At 36.0% G+C, this 22,457-nt stretch overlaps 1 protein-coding gene across 1 annotated transcript in view; it reads right to left on the reverse strand.

Moving 5' to 3' along the window:
• Nucleotides 1-10,764, reverse strand: part of LOC149183131 (cold-responsive protein kinase 1-like) — a 30,978-nt gene extending 20,214 nt beyond the window's left edge. The window contains exons 1-5 of the mRNA XM_089418678.1: nt 10,445-10,764; nt 10,128-10,255; nt 9,818-10,031; nt 9,484-9,715; nt 9,230-9,380 (exon numbers count right to left, since the gene is read on the reverse strand). Coding sequence (XP_089274804.1) covers nt 9,230-9,380; nt 9,484-9,715; nt 9,818-10,031; nt 10,128-10,255; nt 10,445-10,757 — 1,038 coding nt within the window. The 5' untranslated portion in view covers nt 10,758-10,764. The remainder of the gene's footprint in view (nt 1-9,229; nt 9,381-9,483; nt 9,716-9,817; nt 10,032-10,127; nt 10,256-10,444) is intronic.
• Nucleotides 10,765-22,457: the final 11,693 nt, after the last annotated feature.

The following is a 22,457-nucleotide window of genomic DNA, read 5'->3' on the forward strand; positions in this document are numbered from 1 at the left end:
ATGAAGGGAGAAGGGAAGAAGTTTTGACCAATCTAGTATGGTCCATTCACAATTCTGGAGAAGATTGGAAACAATGCCTTTCATCTTGATTTGTCGATATATATGTAGATGTACTCAGTAGTGAATGTGGAGAACTTAAAGTTGTATAAACCACCATTGATCATGGACACCGATGAGATGGGAACAATTCCTTCGGTTGATGATTTTGCACCAGAATATCTCGATGAGATACCTGAAGACATCATCCTTGATAGAAGAACTAGGACTTCAAGGCGAGGAGATGTGGAATACCTTCGAGTTGGTTTCAAGGGGATGCACCCCAGCAAGGCAAAATGGCTAGAGAAAGAAAGCGTGAGGGAAAAATCTGTCACTTGCCAATTGACTAATGAAAGCTTTTAGCGATCCAAAAGCTCCTCAGTGGGGAGGATTGATCCAGGTGAATCTTCAAATACAATGGCATGGGAAAGCTCAAAATTAAAAGTGGCAGAAAAGCAAGTATCTTGACATCAGATGAAAGTTCTCGTCACCCTAATTCCAACAGTGTGAACAGCACTCCAATCCAAGTTCGGATGATGAAGTTATGGCAGAAAGAAGATTGCCTTGTTCCTTTGGAAAATGAGGCTTTTTCCTAAAAAAATGGGTTTTTAGCCTTAAAAGAGAAAATCACAATCGAAGGATCCAAAGGGGCGGACTTAAGGCAGGTAGATGGGAACCCCGATCAGCGATCTCTAATTAATCGGAGTCGGGGGCATGCTATGTGCGATATTGGGACTTTAGAACCAGTGACATGCGATATAGTGATTGTCGATATCAGCGTCGGCGGATGCCAAAGGCAAGACCCTTGGGCCGTAGTGATGTGATATGCCGATGGCAACATCCAATCTCAGCCGTCAAATCAGAAAACAAATCAATGGTCTCGATCGAAGAATCGGCAGATCGGTGGATCAGCGTATCAGCGATCGGCGATCGGCGATCCCCCAATATACAATACCATTGATATCAATGATAACGATTTATGGTCAGCACAGACCTGAAAGGAAAATAGGGCCGATTTGATAAAATTTGAAGTCTGGGGTTTTCAGTTTTTTAGTGTTTCCGCGTGTATTTATGTATAAACAAAAAAGGCCTATTTTCAGGGTTTGTTGTGCCCACCAATCCTTTTATTCAAACAGTTGATATTATTAGACAAATAGACCCCCGATTTAAGGGTCCTAGTAACAAGAAATTATTATAAAACCTGTTGCATACAGAGAAGTGCAGGGGGAGAGGATTTTGGCACGCAGTTCGAGGCAACAACTTGTAGGAGGGGTGATTAGTCATTTTGTCTGAATTGGGAAAATTTTATATGGTTTCTTCCCTTCTCGATGCCATGGACATAGTGGTGCTATCCATTTCTCCATCTGAGTTCTCCATTTCTTAGCCATTCTCCAGAATGGAGGTATAAGACTCCTTTTATGTAACTGATGATTGTATTCTCTTCTTTTCATGCCATTTAATGAATGAAGGCCTCCCCATTGATCGAGCAGGACCTGAAGACGTAATTCGAGTTGGACGAACTCCATTATCAAGTCTTGTTGTCTTCTTTTTATGCTTTATGTGTTTCTTCTTCTTCTCTCATGTGCACATTAAATTTCTATGTTAAGCTACAATTTTCACATGTGATTCTTTTCATCCATCTACAAGCAAAAGATCCCAGGATCATTTGCCCTATGGGATAAAGATCAGCTTAAACACCTTATTAATTGATAGTTTCTCCAACACGTCCTAGGACAACGATCACTCTTTTAGGAAATAGAGGACAAACCTTCCTCTATTTCAATGGGTAGAAATAAGAGTTTGTATAAAGGGTTGACACTCTCTCATGAAACAGAGGACAAACATGGTTATGCGTCAATGGGTAGAAACAAAAGTATATATAAAGGGTTGGATATAGGGATCCTCCATGAAAATATTACGCACTGTATTAGGCCTCTAAAGTTTGAAATTATTCCATGTTCCTATAGACCAATCATGATGTAAGTTTTCAGCGTATAAATAGCCTTTGTTTATTGGATCCTCATGAATCCTTGGTGTCTTTATATACTAACCACACTCAATTAGAACCACAATGGAATAAGAACCCTGCTTTGTGCAGTTATGTATATCTTGTTTTGAACTTTATTTTGTAATTATTATTATTATTATTTGTATGTATGGAATGCAACCATTGTTATTATGTTAAAAATTGATAATATAGTTGTTTTTTTCTAATGAAAATATTGACAATCATTGAATGAAGATAAAATCCTACATAAATTTAGATGCCATGAGTGGAATTCGTGACAGGAGTTAGAAATTTCATTGTCAACATAATACCTTTCCCAAAATTAAATATCCAATTTCTCTTGTCTTCCACAATGTCAATTTGGAAACTAAACTACCAATTGCTAGAAGTTATGAGAAGGGATGGAAGTGGTATAGAACTACTCCAAAGGTACTGATGAAGCACCTTCTAAATTGACCACATGGTTTAGATTATAGACCATGAATTCTCACATAGAGGAGGTGTTTGAGATAGAAAGAGAAGCATGTCTAAAGAAAGAGAGAGAATCTCATGAGGGAAGAGACAGACATACAAGGGGCTCTAAGACTATGATTTAAATTAGAAGGTTTGAAAAAAACATTTGAGTAATAGAAACTTATGTGAAATTGTGAGTTCCCTATTTTCGTTAGAGAGGTCAAAGATGAAGTTCTCAACCCTAAGCTAGAAAAAGAGGTCCATGGGTTTTCTGAGCGATTTGTTAGAGTATGCATGAGAATCACTAGGATAGTGGAGGTGATGAGGGATTTTTGGGAAGATAAGGATACCCTTGTGCTATAAAATCCAAATGTGGCAACCCTATAACTGGCACCGGGCCTTGGACTGGTGGGTTGATAGACAATAATTTCATTTCTTTGCGTGGAGAGTCACCTTCATGTCTCAACATTGTATTCACCCTTTTGATGAGTGAATGGAGTTATCTCTTATGGAATGAGGGGTTTTTAGGAAGATAAGGAGCCCTTTGTGTTATAAAATCCAACTATGGCAACCCTATAACTGACATTGAGCCTTTAATTGGTGGATTGATAGACAATAGTTTGATTTCTCTGCATGGAGAGTTTCCTTCATATCTCTACCTTGTATTTACCCTTTTGATGAGTGAGTGAGGATACCTATTTTGGCATGGAATATTTATGATGAGAAATGCATAGTGCATCTAAGCATATGGTTGGGTGGAGAGTGGATCTCACTTCATCAATTTAAAAAAAAAAGTTTAAAATAAATTCAAATAGGTGTATTTTATTCTTTTACATGAAATATCAATATATACATGTATATGTTCAAATATTCATGGATGCATGTATTGTTGACTTGGTTGGGTGAAGAGTGTCTCTCACTTCTTCAATTTCAAAAAAAGTTTAAATTAAATTTAAATAGGTGTATTTTATCCTTTTACATGAAATATCAATATATGCATGTATATGTTCAAGATTCATGGATGAGGTTATTGTAGAGTTGTTTAGTAAGAATGTGTTAATGAATTAAAGCCTAGTGTAATATTATTTTCTTACTAGTTGTAATTACCATGAGAATGAGTTCATGATGGAGAAAAAATAATTATAGATATGTTTACTTGTGATATCTTGGATGCACAATGGTTTTTGTAATGAGAATTCTTGACATATGGGTTAGAGGATCTCAATGGGCCTTAGAATTAGGTCTATCCCAATCCATAGAAAGAAGCTTGAAATATGTGAATAAAGACATTCTATCCAAGTAAGAAAAGGAAAATTGCTATTAAAATTTAAAACTTGTGTAAATACTAATCCTTAATGCAAAAGTAAAAGAGTTCATTTTAGAGTGAAGATTCAAATGGAAGAGTCTTCACATGTCATGTGATATAAGGTGTTAGAAATTTCACTTAGGGAGAAAGAAAATTTCCCTAGTCTATTAAATTTGGGAGATTTACTCTAATAACCCAATGAATCCTTTTGATTTCTTTGAAAGTTTGACTCCTTTTTATTTCGTTGAATGTTTGGATTTGAGAAAATTGTACACCCTATAAGAATTACTTTTAGTTTTTGGGAGAAGGTTTAGAAACTAAATTGAAAGCTTATAAATTTTATTACTTAGGATTTAAAGTCTTAACCTTAATTCCTAGTAACATGGGTTCACAGTTGTTGTGACAGAGGCTCAATAGAGAAAAGGGGCTCAAAAGGGGTAGAGGTTCAGCATGATCTAGATGTTCTAGATATATGTATATACAAGACATTTTGTAGTGTGGAAGTTTTGTAGAGGTTAGATGTTTCAAGTATCTAAATGTTCAACATCTGAAACTTTGTTTAAATTCCAGCTTTTAAAATATTCATAGGCCGAAAAGTAAAGCACATGAAGTCTAGCTAAATCCAGCTTAAACTATATTAAAAATTAAAGTGATGTGGCACACTGATGCGTCAAAACTAACAAGGAATAGAACACATTGTAAGATAATATGGTATATTGACATTATATATTGATCTACATGACATGTAATTGTATAAGGTAAAAATGTTGACATAATATATTAACTTGGCATGCCTATGTGAAAAAAGATACAAGAAAGTTGATATGGTGGCTAATACTGCGTAGGTCGTAGCCCGCGACATGGAAATCTAATAGATTTTGATTGATATTTAGTAAAAAACAAAGGTTGGATTGCTTAAACAAAGAGAGATGTGTTGGAAAGGGAGAGAAGAAAAGGCACAAATTTAACACAAATAATTCACACGCACAATAACACGAGTTGCAGCTTTGTAATTGATCACAAAAACTTTTATGATTACAATGAACTGAATGAGGGTTATTTAAACCTTTTTGACAAGTGATTCGCCTAAAATAACTTGACATATAGCCACGCACTAAATTCGACTTTACCCAAAATAAGACTTAACTTGACTTGACTCAACTTGACTCAATTAACTGACTCTCTAAATTCAACTAACTCTTCATGCAAGAGTAATTAGTTATTTTTAACACTCCCCCTTAATTACGACCGCTAAACTAAGACATGACTCATGACAACTCAAACATGTTTGCTGGTCTAAGTCTCAACTAGGCTTACAACACCCAAGTTTCCTTTATGAAACTCAAATACATCTTTTGCTAATGGCTTAGTAAATATATCATCCAGTTGATCACTAGATTTACAAGGCTTCAAGTGGACTTCTCCATTGCTCACAAGTTCTCTAATAAAATGATATCTAGTATCAATATGATTTCTCTTTTGATAAAACACACTATTCTTGGATACTGCAATCGCTGAGGTGTTGTCACAATATATTTTTGTTGATCCTTGTTGTTTCTTCTTGAGTCCATCAAATATTCTTCTTAACCACACTATTTGGCATGCTACTGATGTCGTTGCTATATATTCTACTTCTGTTGATGAAAGTGTCACAATAGGTTGCTTCTTATATGCCCATGAAATCACACTTGAACCAAGATGGAACACATAACCAGAAGTTCTCTTCCTATCATCCAAACTGCCGGAAAAATCACTATTTGTATACCCAATCAAATCCTTTTATTATGTGCTTTCATGCATTATTCCACATTCTTTAGTTCCTAGTGTTATGTATCTTAGAATTATTTTTCTTGCTCTCCAATGTGTGTCTTTTAGAGTCTCCGTAAGTCTGGAAATCAAACTCACTCCTTACATAATATCCAGTCTTGTAGCTATGAGATACATGAGATTTCCAGCCAATCTTTTCAATAGAGTTGGAATGACATCTGACCCTTCATCATCCTTGCTTAACTTTGTACTTGTTGTAACTGGTGTAGGGATAGGTTTGCAATTCTCCATCCTAAATCTTTTAAACAAATATCTAGCATATTTATTTTGACAAATAAAAATTCCTTTTTCACATTTCTCAAGTTCTATGCCAAGAAAATATTTCATGAGACCAATATCTATCATCTCAAATTCTTTTTCCATGGCTGGTTTAAATTCATATAACTCAAGATCACCTGGAAAAATCATTTCATCAACATATAAGAAAACAATCAAAATATATTCATGCTCATTTACCTTTGTATATAAGGTAGGCTCAATGTTGCTTTTGCAAAATCCATTCTTGATCATGTAGCTATCAATTCTGCTATGCCAAGATCTTGGTGCTTTCTTAAGTCCATAGAGTGCTTTCTTCAACCTATAAACTTTATCTTCTTTACCTTCAACTTCATATAATTTCCACTTGTTTTGAGTTTGTGTTGCTAAGAAGGCTTTCATGGTATCCAATCTGATTACCAGAGCAAACATTTCTCCAAAGTCTATTTCAAGTTGCTGTGAGAATCATTTTGCTACAAGTATTGCTTTAAATCTGTTAGTTTCACCTTTCTCATTCAACTTTGTCTTGTACACCGATTTCACACCAATGAGATTTTTATCCTTTGGAAATTCAACCGAATCACATGTATCATTCTTTTCAATAGCTTTAATTTCTTCATTTATGGCTTGCGCCCAATTTTCATTTCTGATTTCTTCTTTAAACAAAGGTTGGAATGACGAAAAGGCAAAATTTTAACTAACATCCAAATCATCATAAATATCTTTCAGACTTCTCATCTTTCTCTTACCATTTCTTTATTCATCATATGATTGGTTGTTGAGATAATTTTGATTTGTTGATCTACTTGAAGATCCATGTTGCTCAGAAAATCTTGGATTCCTTGCTGGTGTCTGCTCTTGTGATTCTTGCTACTCCTTCTCTCCTACATCCTCTTCCATCAATGGTGCTTGTGCATCAATTGTTTTGTCTATAGTCCCATTCAATGATTCTTGTTCTTTGAACACAACATCTCTGCTCAATATGGTCTTCTTGGTGATAGGGTTATACAATTTGCAAGCTTTTGATTGCTCACTTTAACCAGTAAATATGTGTTTTTCACCTTTATCATCCAACTTGTCTTTTAGCTCTTTAGTCACATGTGCATAGGCTACACATCCAAATACTCTGAGATGAGATATGTTGCAAGAGATACCTGACCATGCTTCTTCTGGTACTCTGTTCATCACACTCTTTGTAGGTAATCTATTTATCACATAAAAAAACATGCAACTGCTTTGGCCCAATACTCATTAGACAAGTTTCTTCCTTTCTATATGCTCCTTGTCATGTTCTTTCTCTCTGCTACACCATTCCGCTGCGGTGTGTATCTTGTTGTAAATTGTCTTTTGATTTCATGTTCTTTGTAGTAATCATGGAATACCTTTGAATCATATTCTCTACCACGATATGACCTCAATATCATGATCTGACAATCATTTTATTTCTTTGCTAAAAATTTGAATTCTTTGAACTTTGCAAAACTTTCAGACTTGTGCTTCAAGAAGTAAACCCATGTCTTTCTACAATAATCATCAATGGATGTGAAGAATTAACAACTTTCACCAATCGACTGTGTCCGCATAGGTCCACACAAGTTTGTATGCACCAGCTCAAGTGGTTTCTTTGTTTTGTATGCAACTCCCTTTGGAAAACTTTCACGGTGTTTCTTTCCCAAGATGCAACACTCACAAGTACTCGCAAGTTCTTTGATGGGAGGTAATCTTACAACCGCCTGTTTCTACAAGTGTCCAAACTAAAAGTGTCATAACCAATAATCATTAGAACATGCAACTGTAAAAGAAATGACTTGATCATTGTAATTCATAATTAGGGGAAAGAGTATGTTCCTCGTCATCTGCACCTTTGCTATCAACTGCTTTCTTGGGGGATTTTCATATATAGCACACTCTTGTCCTTGAAAGATAACTTTGTATCCCTTCCACGTCAATTGACTAGCACTTATCAAATTATGTTTGATACCGGGGACATAATATACCTCTGAGATTGTCTTTCGCTCCCCCTGCCTGGTCATAATGTTGACCACTCCTTTTCCATCTACATCCACAGTCTTTTCAATCCTCAACTTTACCTCTATCTTCACAGATTGACCCAAATTTGCAACCAAATTCTTGTTGTCTGTCATGTAGTTACTACAACCACTGTCTAATAGCCCCACATTATCAAAAGATTCATGCATGGTATGGAAAGCTAGGAACATAAAGATAGTATTCTTTGTAGTGACATTAGCTCTCAGGTTTCCTTGATCAGTTATCTTCTTTCTGCAATCACGAGCATAGTGACCAAATTTATTGCAATAATAACATCTTAGAGTTGATTTTTCAACTCTTTGATTATCATTGAGGCTTATATTGTTGCTTCCACTTTCATGTCCATGCTCTTCTCAACCATCTCTCTGACCACTATGTCTTCTGCCTCGTCCTTTGCCTCTCGATTTACCTCTGCCTCAAACTCTATCTCTTGAAATAGAAACTTAGCTTTTGAAAGCGGTTTCTAAAGCGGAATCCTTATTTCTATCTATCCTTGCCTCATGGGATAGAAGTGATCCCATCAACTCATCAACTGTAAATGTTTCGAAATCCTTGGCTTCTTTTATGGTTGCTACTACAACATCAAATTTAGTAAACTAAGATCTGAGGACCTTCTCAACCACATTTTGATCTTATATATCATCACCATAAATTTTTAATTGATTTACGACAGTCAAGACCCAATTCATGAATGAATCGATGTCCTATGTTTCATTCATCTGCAGACTTTCAAAATCTCTCCTAATATTCTACAACTTAAAAATATTGACTTTGGGAATACCTTTATAGCTTGTCGCCAAAGTCTCCCATGTTGTATTTATCGAAGATGTGATCATAATTTTCTGGAACACTGTTCGGTCCACTCCCTGTTGGATACTGCAACGCTTGTGCATTTTTCTTTTTGTCTTTCTTACATTGTTCTCTGGACTAGTTCTTATGTTTCATTCATAGGTTATGAAGACTCAAACTAGACATGATCTCAAACATCATGAACTTTCCATCTTAATGGCCCACACATCATAATCTTTTCCTATATAAAATTGTTCTTTAAAGCAACTCTATGTCAAATAATAATAAAACTCCCTTCTTTTGTTTTTTAAGAAAAATTATAAAAACCTTTTCTAAACCCGGGAAGAAAAAAAGAAAAAAAAAAAAAACTACTTTTATAAACATAGTAAAAAATACCTTAATTGAATAATTAGATATTTTTACTAGATGTGGGTCGTTACTCATCACGGACGGGGATTTGTATATTTCATGCCAAACCCGCTTAACAAAACAAAACAGAGACTCACCCATTCGAGAAGAAGCTGACGATGGGCGGGCAGTCTTGCCTCGAAGCACTTTCTCCCACTCACGATCTCAAGAACTACGATCCCATAACTGTAAACGTCAGCTTTTTCCGTTAATTGCCCATGAACGGCGTATTCGGGTGCAGTATAGCCTCTGTTTTATACCAAATTCGTGAAAGCTAGAAAAAATTAATGTCCGGACTCGACAGCTTATAAAGTCTTTCAAAAACAGCTAATAAATGAATTGTTGTACTTACATTGTTCCCCCGACTCTGGTAGATACGTGCGTTTGGCTTTCCGGGAAGAATCTAGCCAATCCAAAATCTGCAATTTTTGGATGAAATCTGTGATCCAGAAGTATATTTGCACATTTGATATCTCTGTGTATAATGCGAACGTCGGAATCTCCGTGCAGGTATGCAAGGCCTCGTGCTGTGCCCACTATAATGTTTAAACGGCTTTCCCACCTCAAAGGATTTCTTATCTCGCCTACGGACCTCCAGCCATAGTATACATAAGCCTGTGCAGGTTACATAATTTCTGAAAACAACATGAATTGTTAAAACGGTCGCATTAGTGAGAACAACGTACCGAACAAATGTTTGTCAAGACTGTTATTTGACATAAATTCGTAAACCAGCAAGCGTTTGTGCCCTCGCTTGCAACATCCGAGTAAACGAACAAGATTACGGTGACGGACGCTGCTGATGAGCTTCACTTCCGTCAGAAATTCCTCAGCAGCTTGAGTAGTCTGCCTTCCGTTCAGTTTCTTGACTGCAACATCCCTCCCATCCGGAAGTCTTCCCTACTGATCATCAAACAACTTATTACAATTACTCTGCAAAGCCTAAAGGTACCACATAATTGAACAAAGCCATAAAAACCACGAATATTATTATACCTTATAAACTTCTCCGAATCCTCCTTTGCCAAGCATGTTGTTCCGATCAAAGTTTCCAGTCGAATCTCTGAGAACCTTGTAATCAAAATAGACTTCCCCGAAATTTCCCCTTGCATCTATATTCTTATCTGCGGACAGAATCACAATAATAATTTTCTTCATCGCAGAATCACAATAATAATTTTCTTCAAAACGATTTAATCGGACGAAGTTACAAAATATATATATATATATATATATATATATATATATATAGATATATATATATATATATCGCAATTCACCGTGGGAGCTATAATGCAATCATTTATAATGACCTGTTCTAACAGAGCTTTTCCATTGCCTAACACATCGACCGAACACGAAGCAGAGCATCACAAATAGAGCTGTGGAACCGATGATGCTTCCCAACAATATAACCATTTTTCTTGATGTCGTTTTACCGGACGGGTGCGTCGAATTGTGCGGTAACGGTATCAAAGGGTGTGGCAAATTCGTCGATCTGGGTGGCATTGTGGGCGACCCATGCGGTGACATTGTAGGCGACCTCGAATTGTGCGGTAACGGTGTCAAAGGGTGTGGCAAATTCGTCGATCTGGGTGGCATTGTGGGCGACCCAGGCGGTGACATTGTGGGCGACCCTGTGATTAAAACGAAAATATGAATGAACAAACATTTATAATATATATCAGGATGAGACAACAAACACATGCACAAAATGCTCTGAAGTCGGGTTATCTGTAAAAACAAATAATTTTAGTAGCAAATAGAACAACCCCACCTAGAGACCTCGACCTTCACACTGGGGAATACGTGTGTAATATATCCCTGCTATTCTTTCAGTTACAGTTCGTAATTACTACGCATTACGGAGGTGTAACACCGAGAAAGAACATATAAGGAATCATTAATGGAGCCAATTTTATTTGCAGAAAAGTGGGTTATGACTTTAGCGTAAAGGACTGGCCTCTTTGAGAGAATATCACCTGGATCGCTGTCATGTGTTTAGAAACAGTATGGAGAAGAAAACTAAGCACACAGATCCTGAACATAAAAGCTTGAAATCTCATAGGTGGGGAAACAACCTTTCAGACAAATTCGAATACCAATAGATGGGCGACAATATGCTTTCACTTTTCTCGCGGCTCACCGCTTTTTTGAAGCATTTTGAGCGTTAGAGGGACGTTAAAGATCCTTCCACTCTTTTAATCTATAATTTTTTTACAGATAAAGTTTCAATTTTACTTATTAATTTTTAAAAAATGGTTAATTTAAATTATTTTAAAATAAAAAAATATTAAATACTATTATGCCATAAATATTTTTAATACAAAGCGTTAAAACCATTACAATTTTAAATTAATAATATCGCTTTACTAGTTTTTTCGTCTTAAATTTAACCTTAAATTCAATTATAACTATCCTAAAAAAAACTCTAACTTTCCCAATATTCTTTTAGGTTTTAACAACAATTTCAGTTAATCATGCACTTACCTCAAAGGTGGTTAGATATTTCTATTCAATATTTTTAGTTAATAATTAATGCACTTACTTCAAAGGCTATTAGAAATTTATATCCAATATTTCCATCCAAAAAAACTCAAACAAAAAAAAAAAAAAATCCTCTATAATTGTATGGTTTTCTTTTTCAACCAACTAGGTAAATATAAATAAAATCAATCCCAATTTATTTTCACAAGTAATTTTAATCTTCAATCTCTTCAAGTGAGATTTAAGTTCTCACATTTTATAATTAACTACATTTTCATACCTCTTTCAATAAGATTTAAATTGATAATCTTATTTAGAATAAATAAACACCATACAAACAACAAAGCTTATCAATACTTCAAAATTTAGGACTCTACCATCACCTACAACTCCAAAGCCAAAATCGAAGTTTATTACAACTCCAAATCCAAAGTCGAAGTTTATAACACCACCCCATTAGGTCTCCAAGTTGTAGAATTTAGAATTCTACCATCACCTACAACTCCAAAGCCAATGTTGAAGTTTATAACACCACCGGATCGGGTCTCAATAAAGGCTAAGTTTAAGCATTCGCTGCGATTTGTTTGCACCAGGAATTGGACAATCACATCTCAAAAAGATTGTCACTGTGATGCTTTACTCGTTGTTTTCACTGTTGTCATAATGAAGTGTTAGGTGTGGGGGAGCATGGTGATTGTGGGAATGGTAATGTAATATTTGGCCAGCTAGCCAAGTAGTACCCAACTCTTGTCTCATCGTTCCTTTCCCTTTGGTCAAGCTCCTAAAGTGACTTAAAGACAAACTGAAGTTTATAATACTACCCCCATCGGGTCTCCAAGTTGCATTTCATTCCTACAGGTCTCTTCAGATGTAATATCCATGGAAGATACACAACAAAATAACCCGTTCAATCAATAATTGGCCTAGTTTATATGGTTGAAGCCTCTTTGAAAAATCCAAAAAAAAATGTTTTCCTTATAAAATGATGTTTTAATTACCATTCTTATGTTGGCTGTATGATAGGACCATTAGAATAAAAAAAATGTGAAGTTGAAAGTTGACATTATCAATTGCCCTGAAACACAATTGAGAGGTTCGGAGGGCTCTATCACAAAGTCAACAATTGACATTCCAATCACCAATTAAGCACAAGACACTCGGGATATGTTAGAGTTTTCACCATGTTATCAAAAAATGGGGTTTGACTAGTGTACCCATACATATATACTTGACAATTTTCTTTTAAGCATGTTGTAAATAAATTATGGCCATATTTAAAGAACATTTTTTCCATGAACTTTGAACATTGATCATACTTGACACTTCAGAACTAAATGCCACTCATTCAACAATAAAAGCTCGTGTAACAGGGACAAATCCAATTTGTTATTAAAACTATGGATCCAAAAGATTATGTTTGAAAGGCCAATGGCTTAGTATCAAGGGTTTTGATGTTGGAAGCAATAAGAGAAGAATATTGACAATTCACCAAAACAAGTTTAGATTTTGGCAAAGAAGGCTCTTGTGAACCTTTCCTCTCTCAAATCCTACCCAATGCGATGAAAGAGGAATCTATCATTTGTTAACATGGAAGAAGAAATTGACCATCGATATGGTGAGAGTTTTATCTGAGGTGAAATGTGTAACAATATTCTATTACTCACAATGTTCTTATGTAAAAGTACATAGAAGATCTCCATTATATAGCAATGGAGGATCCCAGTGTTAGTTAAGGATAACTATGACAACTGGGAAAATGAAAATCCCTATGTGAGATTACGACTAAACATAGCTAGCTCATAAAGAAATGAAGCATTCGAAAAGACCAACACTAACAACCCCCCCCCAACCAAAACATAGGAAGTAAATAAAGAAGAAGGAAAACAAAGAATGGTTCTAGGAACAACGGTTGCTTAGGCACCCATGTACAACCTCTCATAAGTCGAGAAAGAGAGAAAAACTCATAGGAAACCCCCATGTCCTATCCAAAAGGAAGAAATATGATAGTGCTCATATAACCATGGAGTTGTAGATCCCATAATGGTCCACTAAATGGAAATAACAAAGGCCCACTGCAATTAAGAAGTATGAAATGTTGAAGCATTAAAACTCTAAAGATGAGCGTCATGAAACCTCAATGAGATCGTTCAATCTCTGAAGTAGAAATGTTGCAGAGCCACAAGGGAGGAAAACACTACCAACTTCCCCAAAAATTTTCAGAGAAAATAAGTGTCAATAAATAACTAGGACAAAGGCTTCAAATAGAAGAAACACCATCGACGAACAAACAAATAATTAGGTCTATAAATATGGAAAACTCATCTCAACCATGGTATCACAACACTCAATGAGGTTCTTTAAACATCATCACCATCACATTGATCAAACACAAAAAATGACCATAGGCAAAGCAACGATAACATTATCTATCACCATCTAACTTCCCCCCTAAAACATAACTGTGGGAGCAGGAATCAACGATCTCTTTCATCAATAAATTCCCCCCCTTGAAACACAAATGAGGGAACAATGGTAATCGACAATGAACAAGAGGAACTTTATGATTGCATAATTGATGGAACACAAATATATGAATTCTGCAAACATTGGTTTAAATGATGCCATGACCATCCATCAATCCATGCACAAACAATCTTAATGGTCGACATTGGTCCACAATTCATTCTCTCACATCTATTATGTAGCGATATGAATAAAATATTACCATGTGATAAAGAATATTGGTTCTGGGATGATTTCCTTTGATCCTAAGAAGGATGACATGGCTTAGTTTTTGGTTTTGCAGACTTAAAGCTAGATGCAACAAAATTGTCATTTGGAATTACATTTGGAGACATGACATTGATTTGTTTATTACATTCGATGGGAGCATTTTCTTCTAAAACCTTAGTCTGAATTTATTTGACAATAAATAACACCTCTCGAGTCTCAACAGAGTTGGAAGTAGGTTATGAGGCAGCAATAGGATCATATCCAAGACATACTCTTAATGTGTGCACTACAATGTTAATAGGAATAGTAATGCTTTGTCCATTCTTTCCAAGTCCTCGTCTAGTATATCTCGGTTTGCTTAGCAATCAAGACGTAGTACCAACTATATGTTTTTCAAAACTGGTTGTAACAAAAGCATGTGATGAGTCATGACCATCAACATCAAATTTTTTACTATCAACATCATGAAGTGTGGAAGAAGGTGATTCTGGTAGCTCAACATCAACTATCTCCATCTCAACTTTCTAAATGCGACAAAGTTCCAAATCAAGTTGATGCTTATACTCTTGCAACTTTTTAATAATATCATCCTTCTTGATTAACTATTGAGATAATGCATCATAATCGTGTTTCAAAAATTTCTATTGTTCTAACATTGATTTTTTTAACAGCTATAGGCTCTCTAACCCATTGTGCCTCCATCGTGTGAACTCGCTTCTTCAAATTTTTAGTTTCTGAGGTAAAAAATATTCAACTTCCTCCTCCAAGTCATTGAGGAGGTTAATCTTCTCTTGAAATTCATCTGCAAGCATATGGAAACATGTGCCCATGGTTGATTCCAAGTGTTCAACCTTCTTGATTTTCTTAGCTATTGAATTTTGCAGCCTATTCTTTAGTGTTACATTCTCTATTTGTAAAAGAAATATGACTGAATGCAACTAAAGGACATCATGACAAAGTTGAAATATCACCTTATTTTCGTGAAGCTCCTACAATCTTTTACCCATACTGATAACACTAAGTTGGCAAATGTGTTTCCACTAACCACAAACAAAAGTGATACAAAATAAAGTTGATGATGACAACAACAACTTTATGCTTTTAATCATGATACAAATCAGGCTAATCCACATAGATTTTCATTGATATCCAATAAGAAAGAATTTCACAACCACTAAACAAATACATCGATTAAACAGATATATGATCATTATCTAATGAACATGATTTTTATAAAAAAATATTAAAATTTTAATATTTTAGGAATTAATATCTTCTTAAAAGCTTCCTAAAAAGAAGAAATTGTGAAAATATCCACTCCTGATCCAGGTGGATATTAGTGGCACTTGGACCCCCAACATTGTTTCCTTTAATTTTCATTAATTCTAGGACAATTTTCTATTTTTGGTAGTTTTTTGGATCCTAAACTTTTGGAATCATTTTAAGGCTCTAATCTACTTTTTTGGAAAATGTGTCAAGCCCATAGCCCATTGGCAAGGACTTGCCGGGAAATTTGTTGTCTTTGGATAGATATTTCTACCAAGGTATTGTGCACGCTAAATGGAGATCATATGCCCAAATGGAAACCCTAGGAAGTTGGCATTCCAACTAATCCCAACAGGGCCCACAAACATTTGGCGCTTCATCTCCTAGGGTAAAGTTTTTGGATATTTAGGAATTTCCATTATTTCTCAATAAGAAAAATGCCCCCAAGCCTCATTGTAACACAATTCAAAAGGCATGTATATGTCACGTCTCTTCTTAGATATCAACTACCATCGCACAAGCTAGTTTGTTTCCACTCTACATGTAAATAATTTTCAGTATTGTTATTAATTAATTGAAGTTCAACTTTCATTGTAACTTTGTGTTTCAATTTAAATCTGTATTTCCTTTTGTTCCTACATGAATTTGGATCAGTGGTGTCAAAGTGGTCTTCTCTTTCTCTATTTTTATGTATATATCCCAAATGAGGTCAAAATATAAGGATTTGGGACTTGAACTAGTTGATCCCTTCCAAGATAAGTCTCATCGACCTCGAAAACCTTACATGGCGAAAGAAAAAAAGATGAGGGAGCAAGAGATCCTTTCAATTTTTTGCTCGAAGAATACCTTGAGCAGTAGAGGAACAAGGTGATGGATCATTTTTCCCCAATCCTTCGATGACTACCAGTGGGCGAAGAATTTTCATATAGTAGTCAATTTATAGGTTCCGCCCCCTTTAAGGTACAAGTTAACTTTAACATTCCCATATTTGAAGGCCAAATCGACACACATGTCATAGCTAGAAAGATATTTTTCGGTCCACAATTTTTCCAATAGGAAAAATATTAACTTTTCACTCCTCAAGTCGCCCCCCACATTAGGGACTAGTGGGAAACCTACTGTGAGCAGAGGGACGAATAGAAACCATCACTATTTTCAACCGTGTTGAAAAAATGTAGTAAGAAAGGCTCAATTTCATTTTAGGCTTAGTCAAATTTAGTAAAATTGAATTTCCACACTAGCAAGATAACTTGGAGGTAGTTAACTAGTGTGACATGGATATTGTCACTCAGTTTACTCAGTAAATTCTAGTTATATGGCTTGGAGTTCAGTTATGCATGCGTGATTGCTAAATTTTAGTAATATTTTTTAGTTATTTTTAGTTGTATTTAGTTAACTAGCCTATAGCTATTGATGGAGTTAGTTGAAGGTCAGTTGTGAAGTGGGACAATAATATAACTCAAAGATCTATCAGTTAACTGATCAGTCAACCCAAAATAGCTAGTGCATGCTAGTAATTTGAATTCCTCAACTGAGGTGGAGATAACAAGGAAGTGTAACATCAGTTGTAGACTAGTTTTTAGTGTATAGGTGTTGCATGAAATCAATGACCAATCCTTGGGAATTGCCCAATCAATTGGAGGATATTGCTAAATAATAGGGGCTGATTTCCTCAAGATTTGAGGAAGCAAGTAGGAGGCTTGGTGTGAAATTAATTAACTAAGTGTTGGAAAGAGTTTTTCATTGAGAAGAGAGAACAATTATTCTTTTACAGGTTGAGCTCAGAGCTAGAGCTAGAATTTATAATAGTTTATCTATTAAAATTATTAATGAAAAGAGGATTGAGGGGTTTTTCCCAGTTGGATTCCTCTAGAAATAACATTTTATTTGTGGTTTTTCTTATTGTAGGTTTATGCATGTTGTTATAAATTATGAATTTCATTCTGCAGGTCAATAGAGTAGAATTGTGTCTCTTGTTTTTCAGTGTGAAATCTTGAGCAATTGTAATTTATATCAAATTTCTACATGGCATCAAAGCTCTGAAATCACATTAGAACTAGTATTTTGAGCTTGTCTCTCAGGAATTTTGAATTTATAGCTTTCATGCAGCAATTTTTCTTCAAGATAGGGGGAGTTTCTTTCAGAAAAATGAGATTAAAGTATGCCCTAGAGGGTGGCTTGAATTTCATAACCTATAAGGATGCAATGGAAGCAATGCTCAATGATGATGGTGTGTTAGAATACATCAAAACTGACATTGCAAAACCCGGGTAGTCAGATGCACAACAATTAGCCCAATGGAAGAAGGATGTTGCAAAGGCCAAGAGACTCCTTATGGGAGGCGTGAGGGACCATGTGGTCTCAAATATACATGGAAAAAAGACACCATTTACTATGTGGAAGATACTCACTGAGCTATTCAAAAATATAGATGACCATAGAAAATTGTCCCTAAAAGACAGACTTCAAAACATAAGGATGGAGAAGAATGATACTATTACACAGTATCTCTCCAAATTTACACATGTTCGTGATGAGTTTGGACGGGTTCGGGTGAATGTTACAGAAGATGATCTAGTGAGCCTAGCTCTTCTAGGCTTTCCAAAATCTTGGCACAACTACTAGGACTCTATGAATGGAAGGGAAAAATTACCGAATTGGGAAAGATTGTGGTCTGATTTAGTTCAAGAAGAGTTCAAGAGAAATAAGAGAGATGGAACATCATCCAAAGCTTAGGAGGAAGAGAATTTTTCATTGGATGGAAAGGGGAAGAAGGAAAAAGGAAAGAATACCTAGAGAAAACCTGAATCCATTCAAAATAATTGCAAGAGGAAACACTTGACCAAGATAAAATGCTTCCACTACAACGAGTTCAGACACTATGCAAAAAAATGTCCGCAAAATAAGTCTCCCAAGAAGCCTTTAGTAGGAGCAGCAAGTTAAGCACTAGCTTCACAGTTTGAATTAGACTTCACCCTAATAGCATGCATGGTCAACATTTTTATGGGGAGTGTGTGGTACCTTGATTATGGTGCCCTTTTCCATATGGTAGGGTGCAAGGAATTTCTCAATAGCCTGGAGGAGAAGGATCTCCAGATGCATGTCGAAATGGGGGATGATGGGAGGTAAAATGCTGTGAGAATTGGTGTTGTCACCTTTGATAGGGAGAAAGAAACTCTGCTTCACCTCAAATATGTTATGTTTGTACTCGGGCTGAGGAATAACCTGATATCTGTAGTATTTTTGGAGTATCATGGCTATGATGTTATTTTCAGTAAAGGGAAATCCTTTCTGAGACACATAGCCACCGGGAAAGTGAAGTAGATTGAGGTTTGAGTAAAGAAGTTATACAAAATTGAGGTGGGAGATTGCACTACATTGAGAAGTAAGGTTGAAAAAGGTGCAGAGTCAAGATTTTGGAGAACTCTGGCATAGGAGATTGGGTCATCTACACCATGGTGCCTTAAATATCATGAAGCAAATTACAACCAATCTCCCTAAACGCTCTTTTGACCAGCATGATGTCTGCAAGGGTTGAACATTGGGGAAATATGTCAAATCCACTTTCCAAGGTCGAGATAGCAGAGAATATGCAATCTTGGAGCGATTCCCCTCTGATATTTGTGGACCCTTTTCTACAGCCTCCATAGCAAAACATAAGTACTATTTTATTTTTATTGATGGTTTCTCTAGAAACTCTTGGATCTTATTCATGACGAAGAGGGATGAAGTATTCACAAAAAATTTTGAATTCAAAGCATTAGTTGAGAAGGAGACTAGGAAGAAGGTGAAGGATCTCAAGAGCGACAATGAAGGTGATTCCTTAAAGGAATTATTTTCCAAAGAAGGTATTTAAAGATAACTGATCGCACCCCATAACCCATAGCATAATGAGGTAGTCAAAAGGAATAAAAAGAGAATAGTGGGAGTAGTAAGGGCCATGTTTCATGATCAGGGGTTTCCATTGCATCTATGGGAAGAAGCATGCAACACAACTTTCTACCTGCAGAACAGAGTCCTCATAGAATACTTGGCATGATCACACTAGAGGAAGCCTTCTCTGGGATAAAGCCTTATGTGTCTCATTTCATAATTTTTGGAGCTTTAGTTTATTTTCATGTCTCTAAGGATTTGAGGAAGAAAATTGAGCCTACAACAAAGTTGGTATTTTTTGTAGGATGTATCGAAATTTCAAATAATTACCGGGTGTATTTACCTTCATGAAGGATGATAGTTGTGAGGAGAGATGTCAAGTTCGACGAGGAGAAGGAAATGATATGTTCTATGGAATGAGAGCTGAGTATCCTATTAGAGCAGAATCTTCTACCTCCAAAGGAGGAGCCTCAGGATGAGCTTGCGAAGGTTGTGGAGTAGCCACATGTAGCGGAGCAGACAGGATGAAAAGTGCAGGCACCCACTCGACCAAAATCTTCTAGAGAGGGGAGAAAGAGAACTAGAGAAGCTGTTAGATTGTTGCAGGATGCAAGGGTAAATGTGGGAGCCCCCATATCACATTGCAGAAAGAGGAGGTCACCTAATAGGTACACTGGTTACATGTCTCTCATGACCAAGCTCATTGAGATAGAACTTTCCTCATTTGAGGAAGTCTTTTCTCAACATGTTTTGGTTGATGCCATGGCAGAAGAATATGAATCAATCATGAAGGACATTGTATGGGAGGTGGTACCAAGACTAGGAGTTAAATCAGTGATTTGTTCGAGATGGATATACAAAGTGAAGCATGCAGCTGATGGGAGCATCGAGAAGTACAAGGCCAGATTTATGGCCAAAGGATTTTCTCAAATATAGGGAGTAGACTATGAGGAAAATGTTGCACCAGTTGCAAGATATTCCACAATCAAATCCATTATATCATTGGTTGTGCATATGGGGTGGAAAATCCACTAGATGGATGTGAAGACCTCCTTTCTCAATGATGTTTTTGAGGAGGAAATTTACATAGAGTAGCAAAAATAATTTTATACATATGATCATGAGTCGCATGTGTGCACACCCAAGAGAGAATTGTATGGTCTCAAACAGGAGCCTTGAGCATGGTACACCTGGATAGACAATTATCTTAGTGGATTGGGCTTCACCAAAAGTGAAGCAGTTGCAGACCTCTATCACATTATGGTAGATGGAAATCTTTTTATTCTTTTTTTGTATGTTGATGTTTTAATATTAATAGGTGATGAGCATCTAATATTCTCTTGCAAGGAGGATCTTGCAAGGGAATTTGAGATGAAATACATGTGCCTAATGCATTACTTCCTTGAGCTAGAAGTATGGCTAGGTGATGATGAATTTTTTGTGTCTTAGGGGAAGTATCCTCTAAAATACTTCAGATATTTCACATGGAGAATTATAAGCCCATGGACACACCTCTAGGCACCAAAAAGAGGAAGGATAATGCCACGTCAGGTGAAGAGATTGATGCTACCATTTACAGATATATTTTGGGGTCTATGATGTATCTTGTGAAAAAAATACTCGGCTTGTGCTATGCGCTAAACAAGCTAATTCAAGTTATGGTGAAGCCTACCAAGTTGTATTGGAAGGAAGAAAATGTGTTACAATACCTTAGAGGAAATACCAAGTATGGATTATGCTAGAGGAGGACACACAGAGTGAAGCTTCAAGTCTTCACTGATGCAAATTGAGAAGGGAATCCATCAAACAAGAGAAGCACTTTAGGTGTTATCTTTCGTGTTCGGTTCATAACTATTTCTTGGTACAGTAGGAAGCAGAGGTTTGTGGCGCTCAATTCAGCAAAGGTTGAATGCATGGTTGCAAGTCAAGCAACATGTGAGGCCATATGGACGAGGAAAATACTTTTGGGTCCTTTTAGTCAGGAAATGGATATGACCATGATATATTGTGATAATTAGAGTTCCATTAAGCTCTCTAAGAACCCAGTATTTCATGACAAGTTGAAGCACATTGATATTTGGTATCATTACTTGTGGGACTATGTGCAGAGGAGAATTATGTTGCTATAATACATTCCAACTGAGGATCAATATGCTGACATCCTAACAAAGAAATTTTCAAGCGGTAAATTTGAATTCCACAGGTGTGTGATAGGGGTGGTAAAAAATCCCTTTCTTGCTAAGTGGGAGTGTTGAAAAAATGTAGCAAGAAAGGCTCAATTTCACTTTAGCCTTAATCAAATTGAGTAAAATATAATTTCCACATGAGTAGGACAACTTGGAGGTACTTAAATTGTGTGACATGGATCTCTTCACTCAGTTTACTAGGAAAATTTGAGTTAGAGGGCTTGGAGTTTAGTTATGCATGTGTGATTATAAATTTTAGTAATCTAGTTCAGTTATTTTCAGTTGTATAGAGTTAATTGGCATCTAACTATTGATAAATTCAATTGAAGGTCAGTTGTGTAGTGGGACAACAATTTGACTCAAAGATTTGTCAGTTAACTGATCAATCAGTCTAAAATAGCTAGAAGACTCTAGGAATTTGAATTCCTTAGTTTAAGTGAAGATGACAAGGTAGTGTAACATTAGTTGTAGACTAGTTTGAGTGTAAACGTGTTGCATGCAATTAGTGATCAATCCTTGGGAATTGCGCAATCAATTTGAAGGAAATTCCTAAATAATAGGGGCTAATTTACTCAATATTTGTGAAAGGAATTAGGAGACTTGGTGAGCAAACAATTGGCTAAGTTTTGGCCAAAGTTTGTGATTGATTAGAGAGAATGATTATTCTTTTTCAAGTTGAGCTCAGAGTTGGAGCTAGAAATTGTAATAGTTTCTCTATTCAACTGATTAACGTAAAGAGTCTTGAGGGGTTTTTCTCAGTTGGGTTCCCCTATAAATCACT

This window comes from Pinus tabuliformis, chromosome 3_2 (genome assembly GCF_031772625.1).
Source record: "Pinus tabuliformis cultivar Carrire ecotype Pingquan chromosome 3_2, CPIR1, whole genome shotgun sequence".
Lineage (NCBI taxonomy): Eukaryota > Viridiplantae > Streptophyta > Pinopsida > Pinales > Pinaceae > Pinus > Pinus tabuliformis.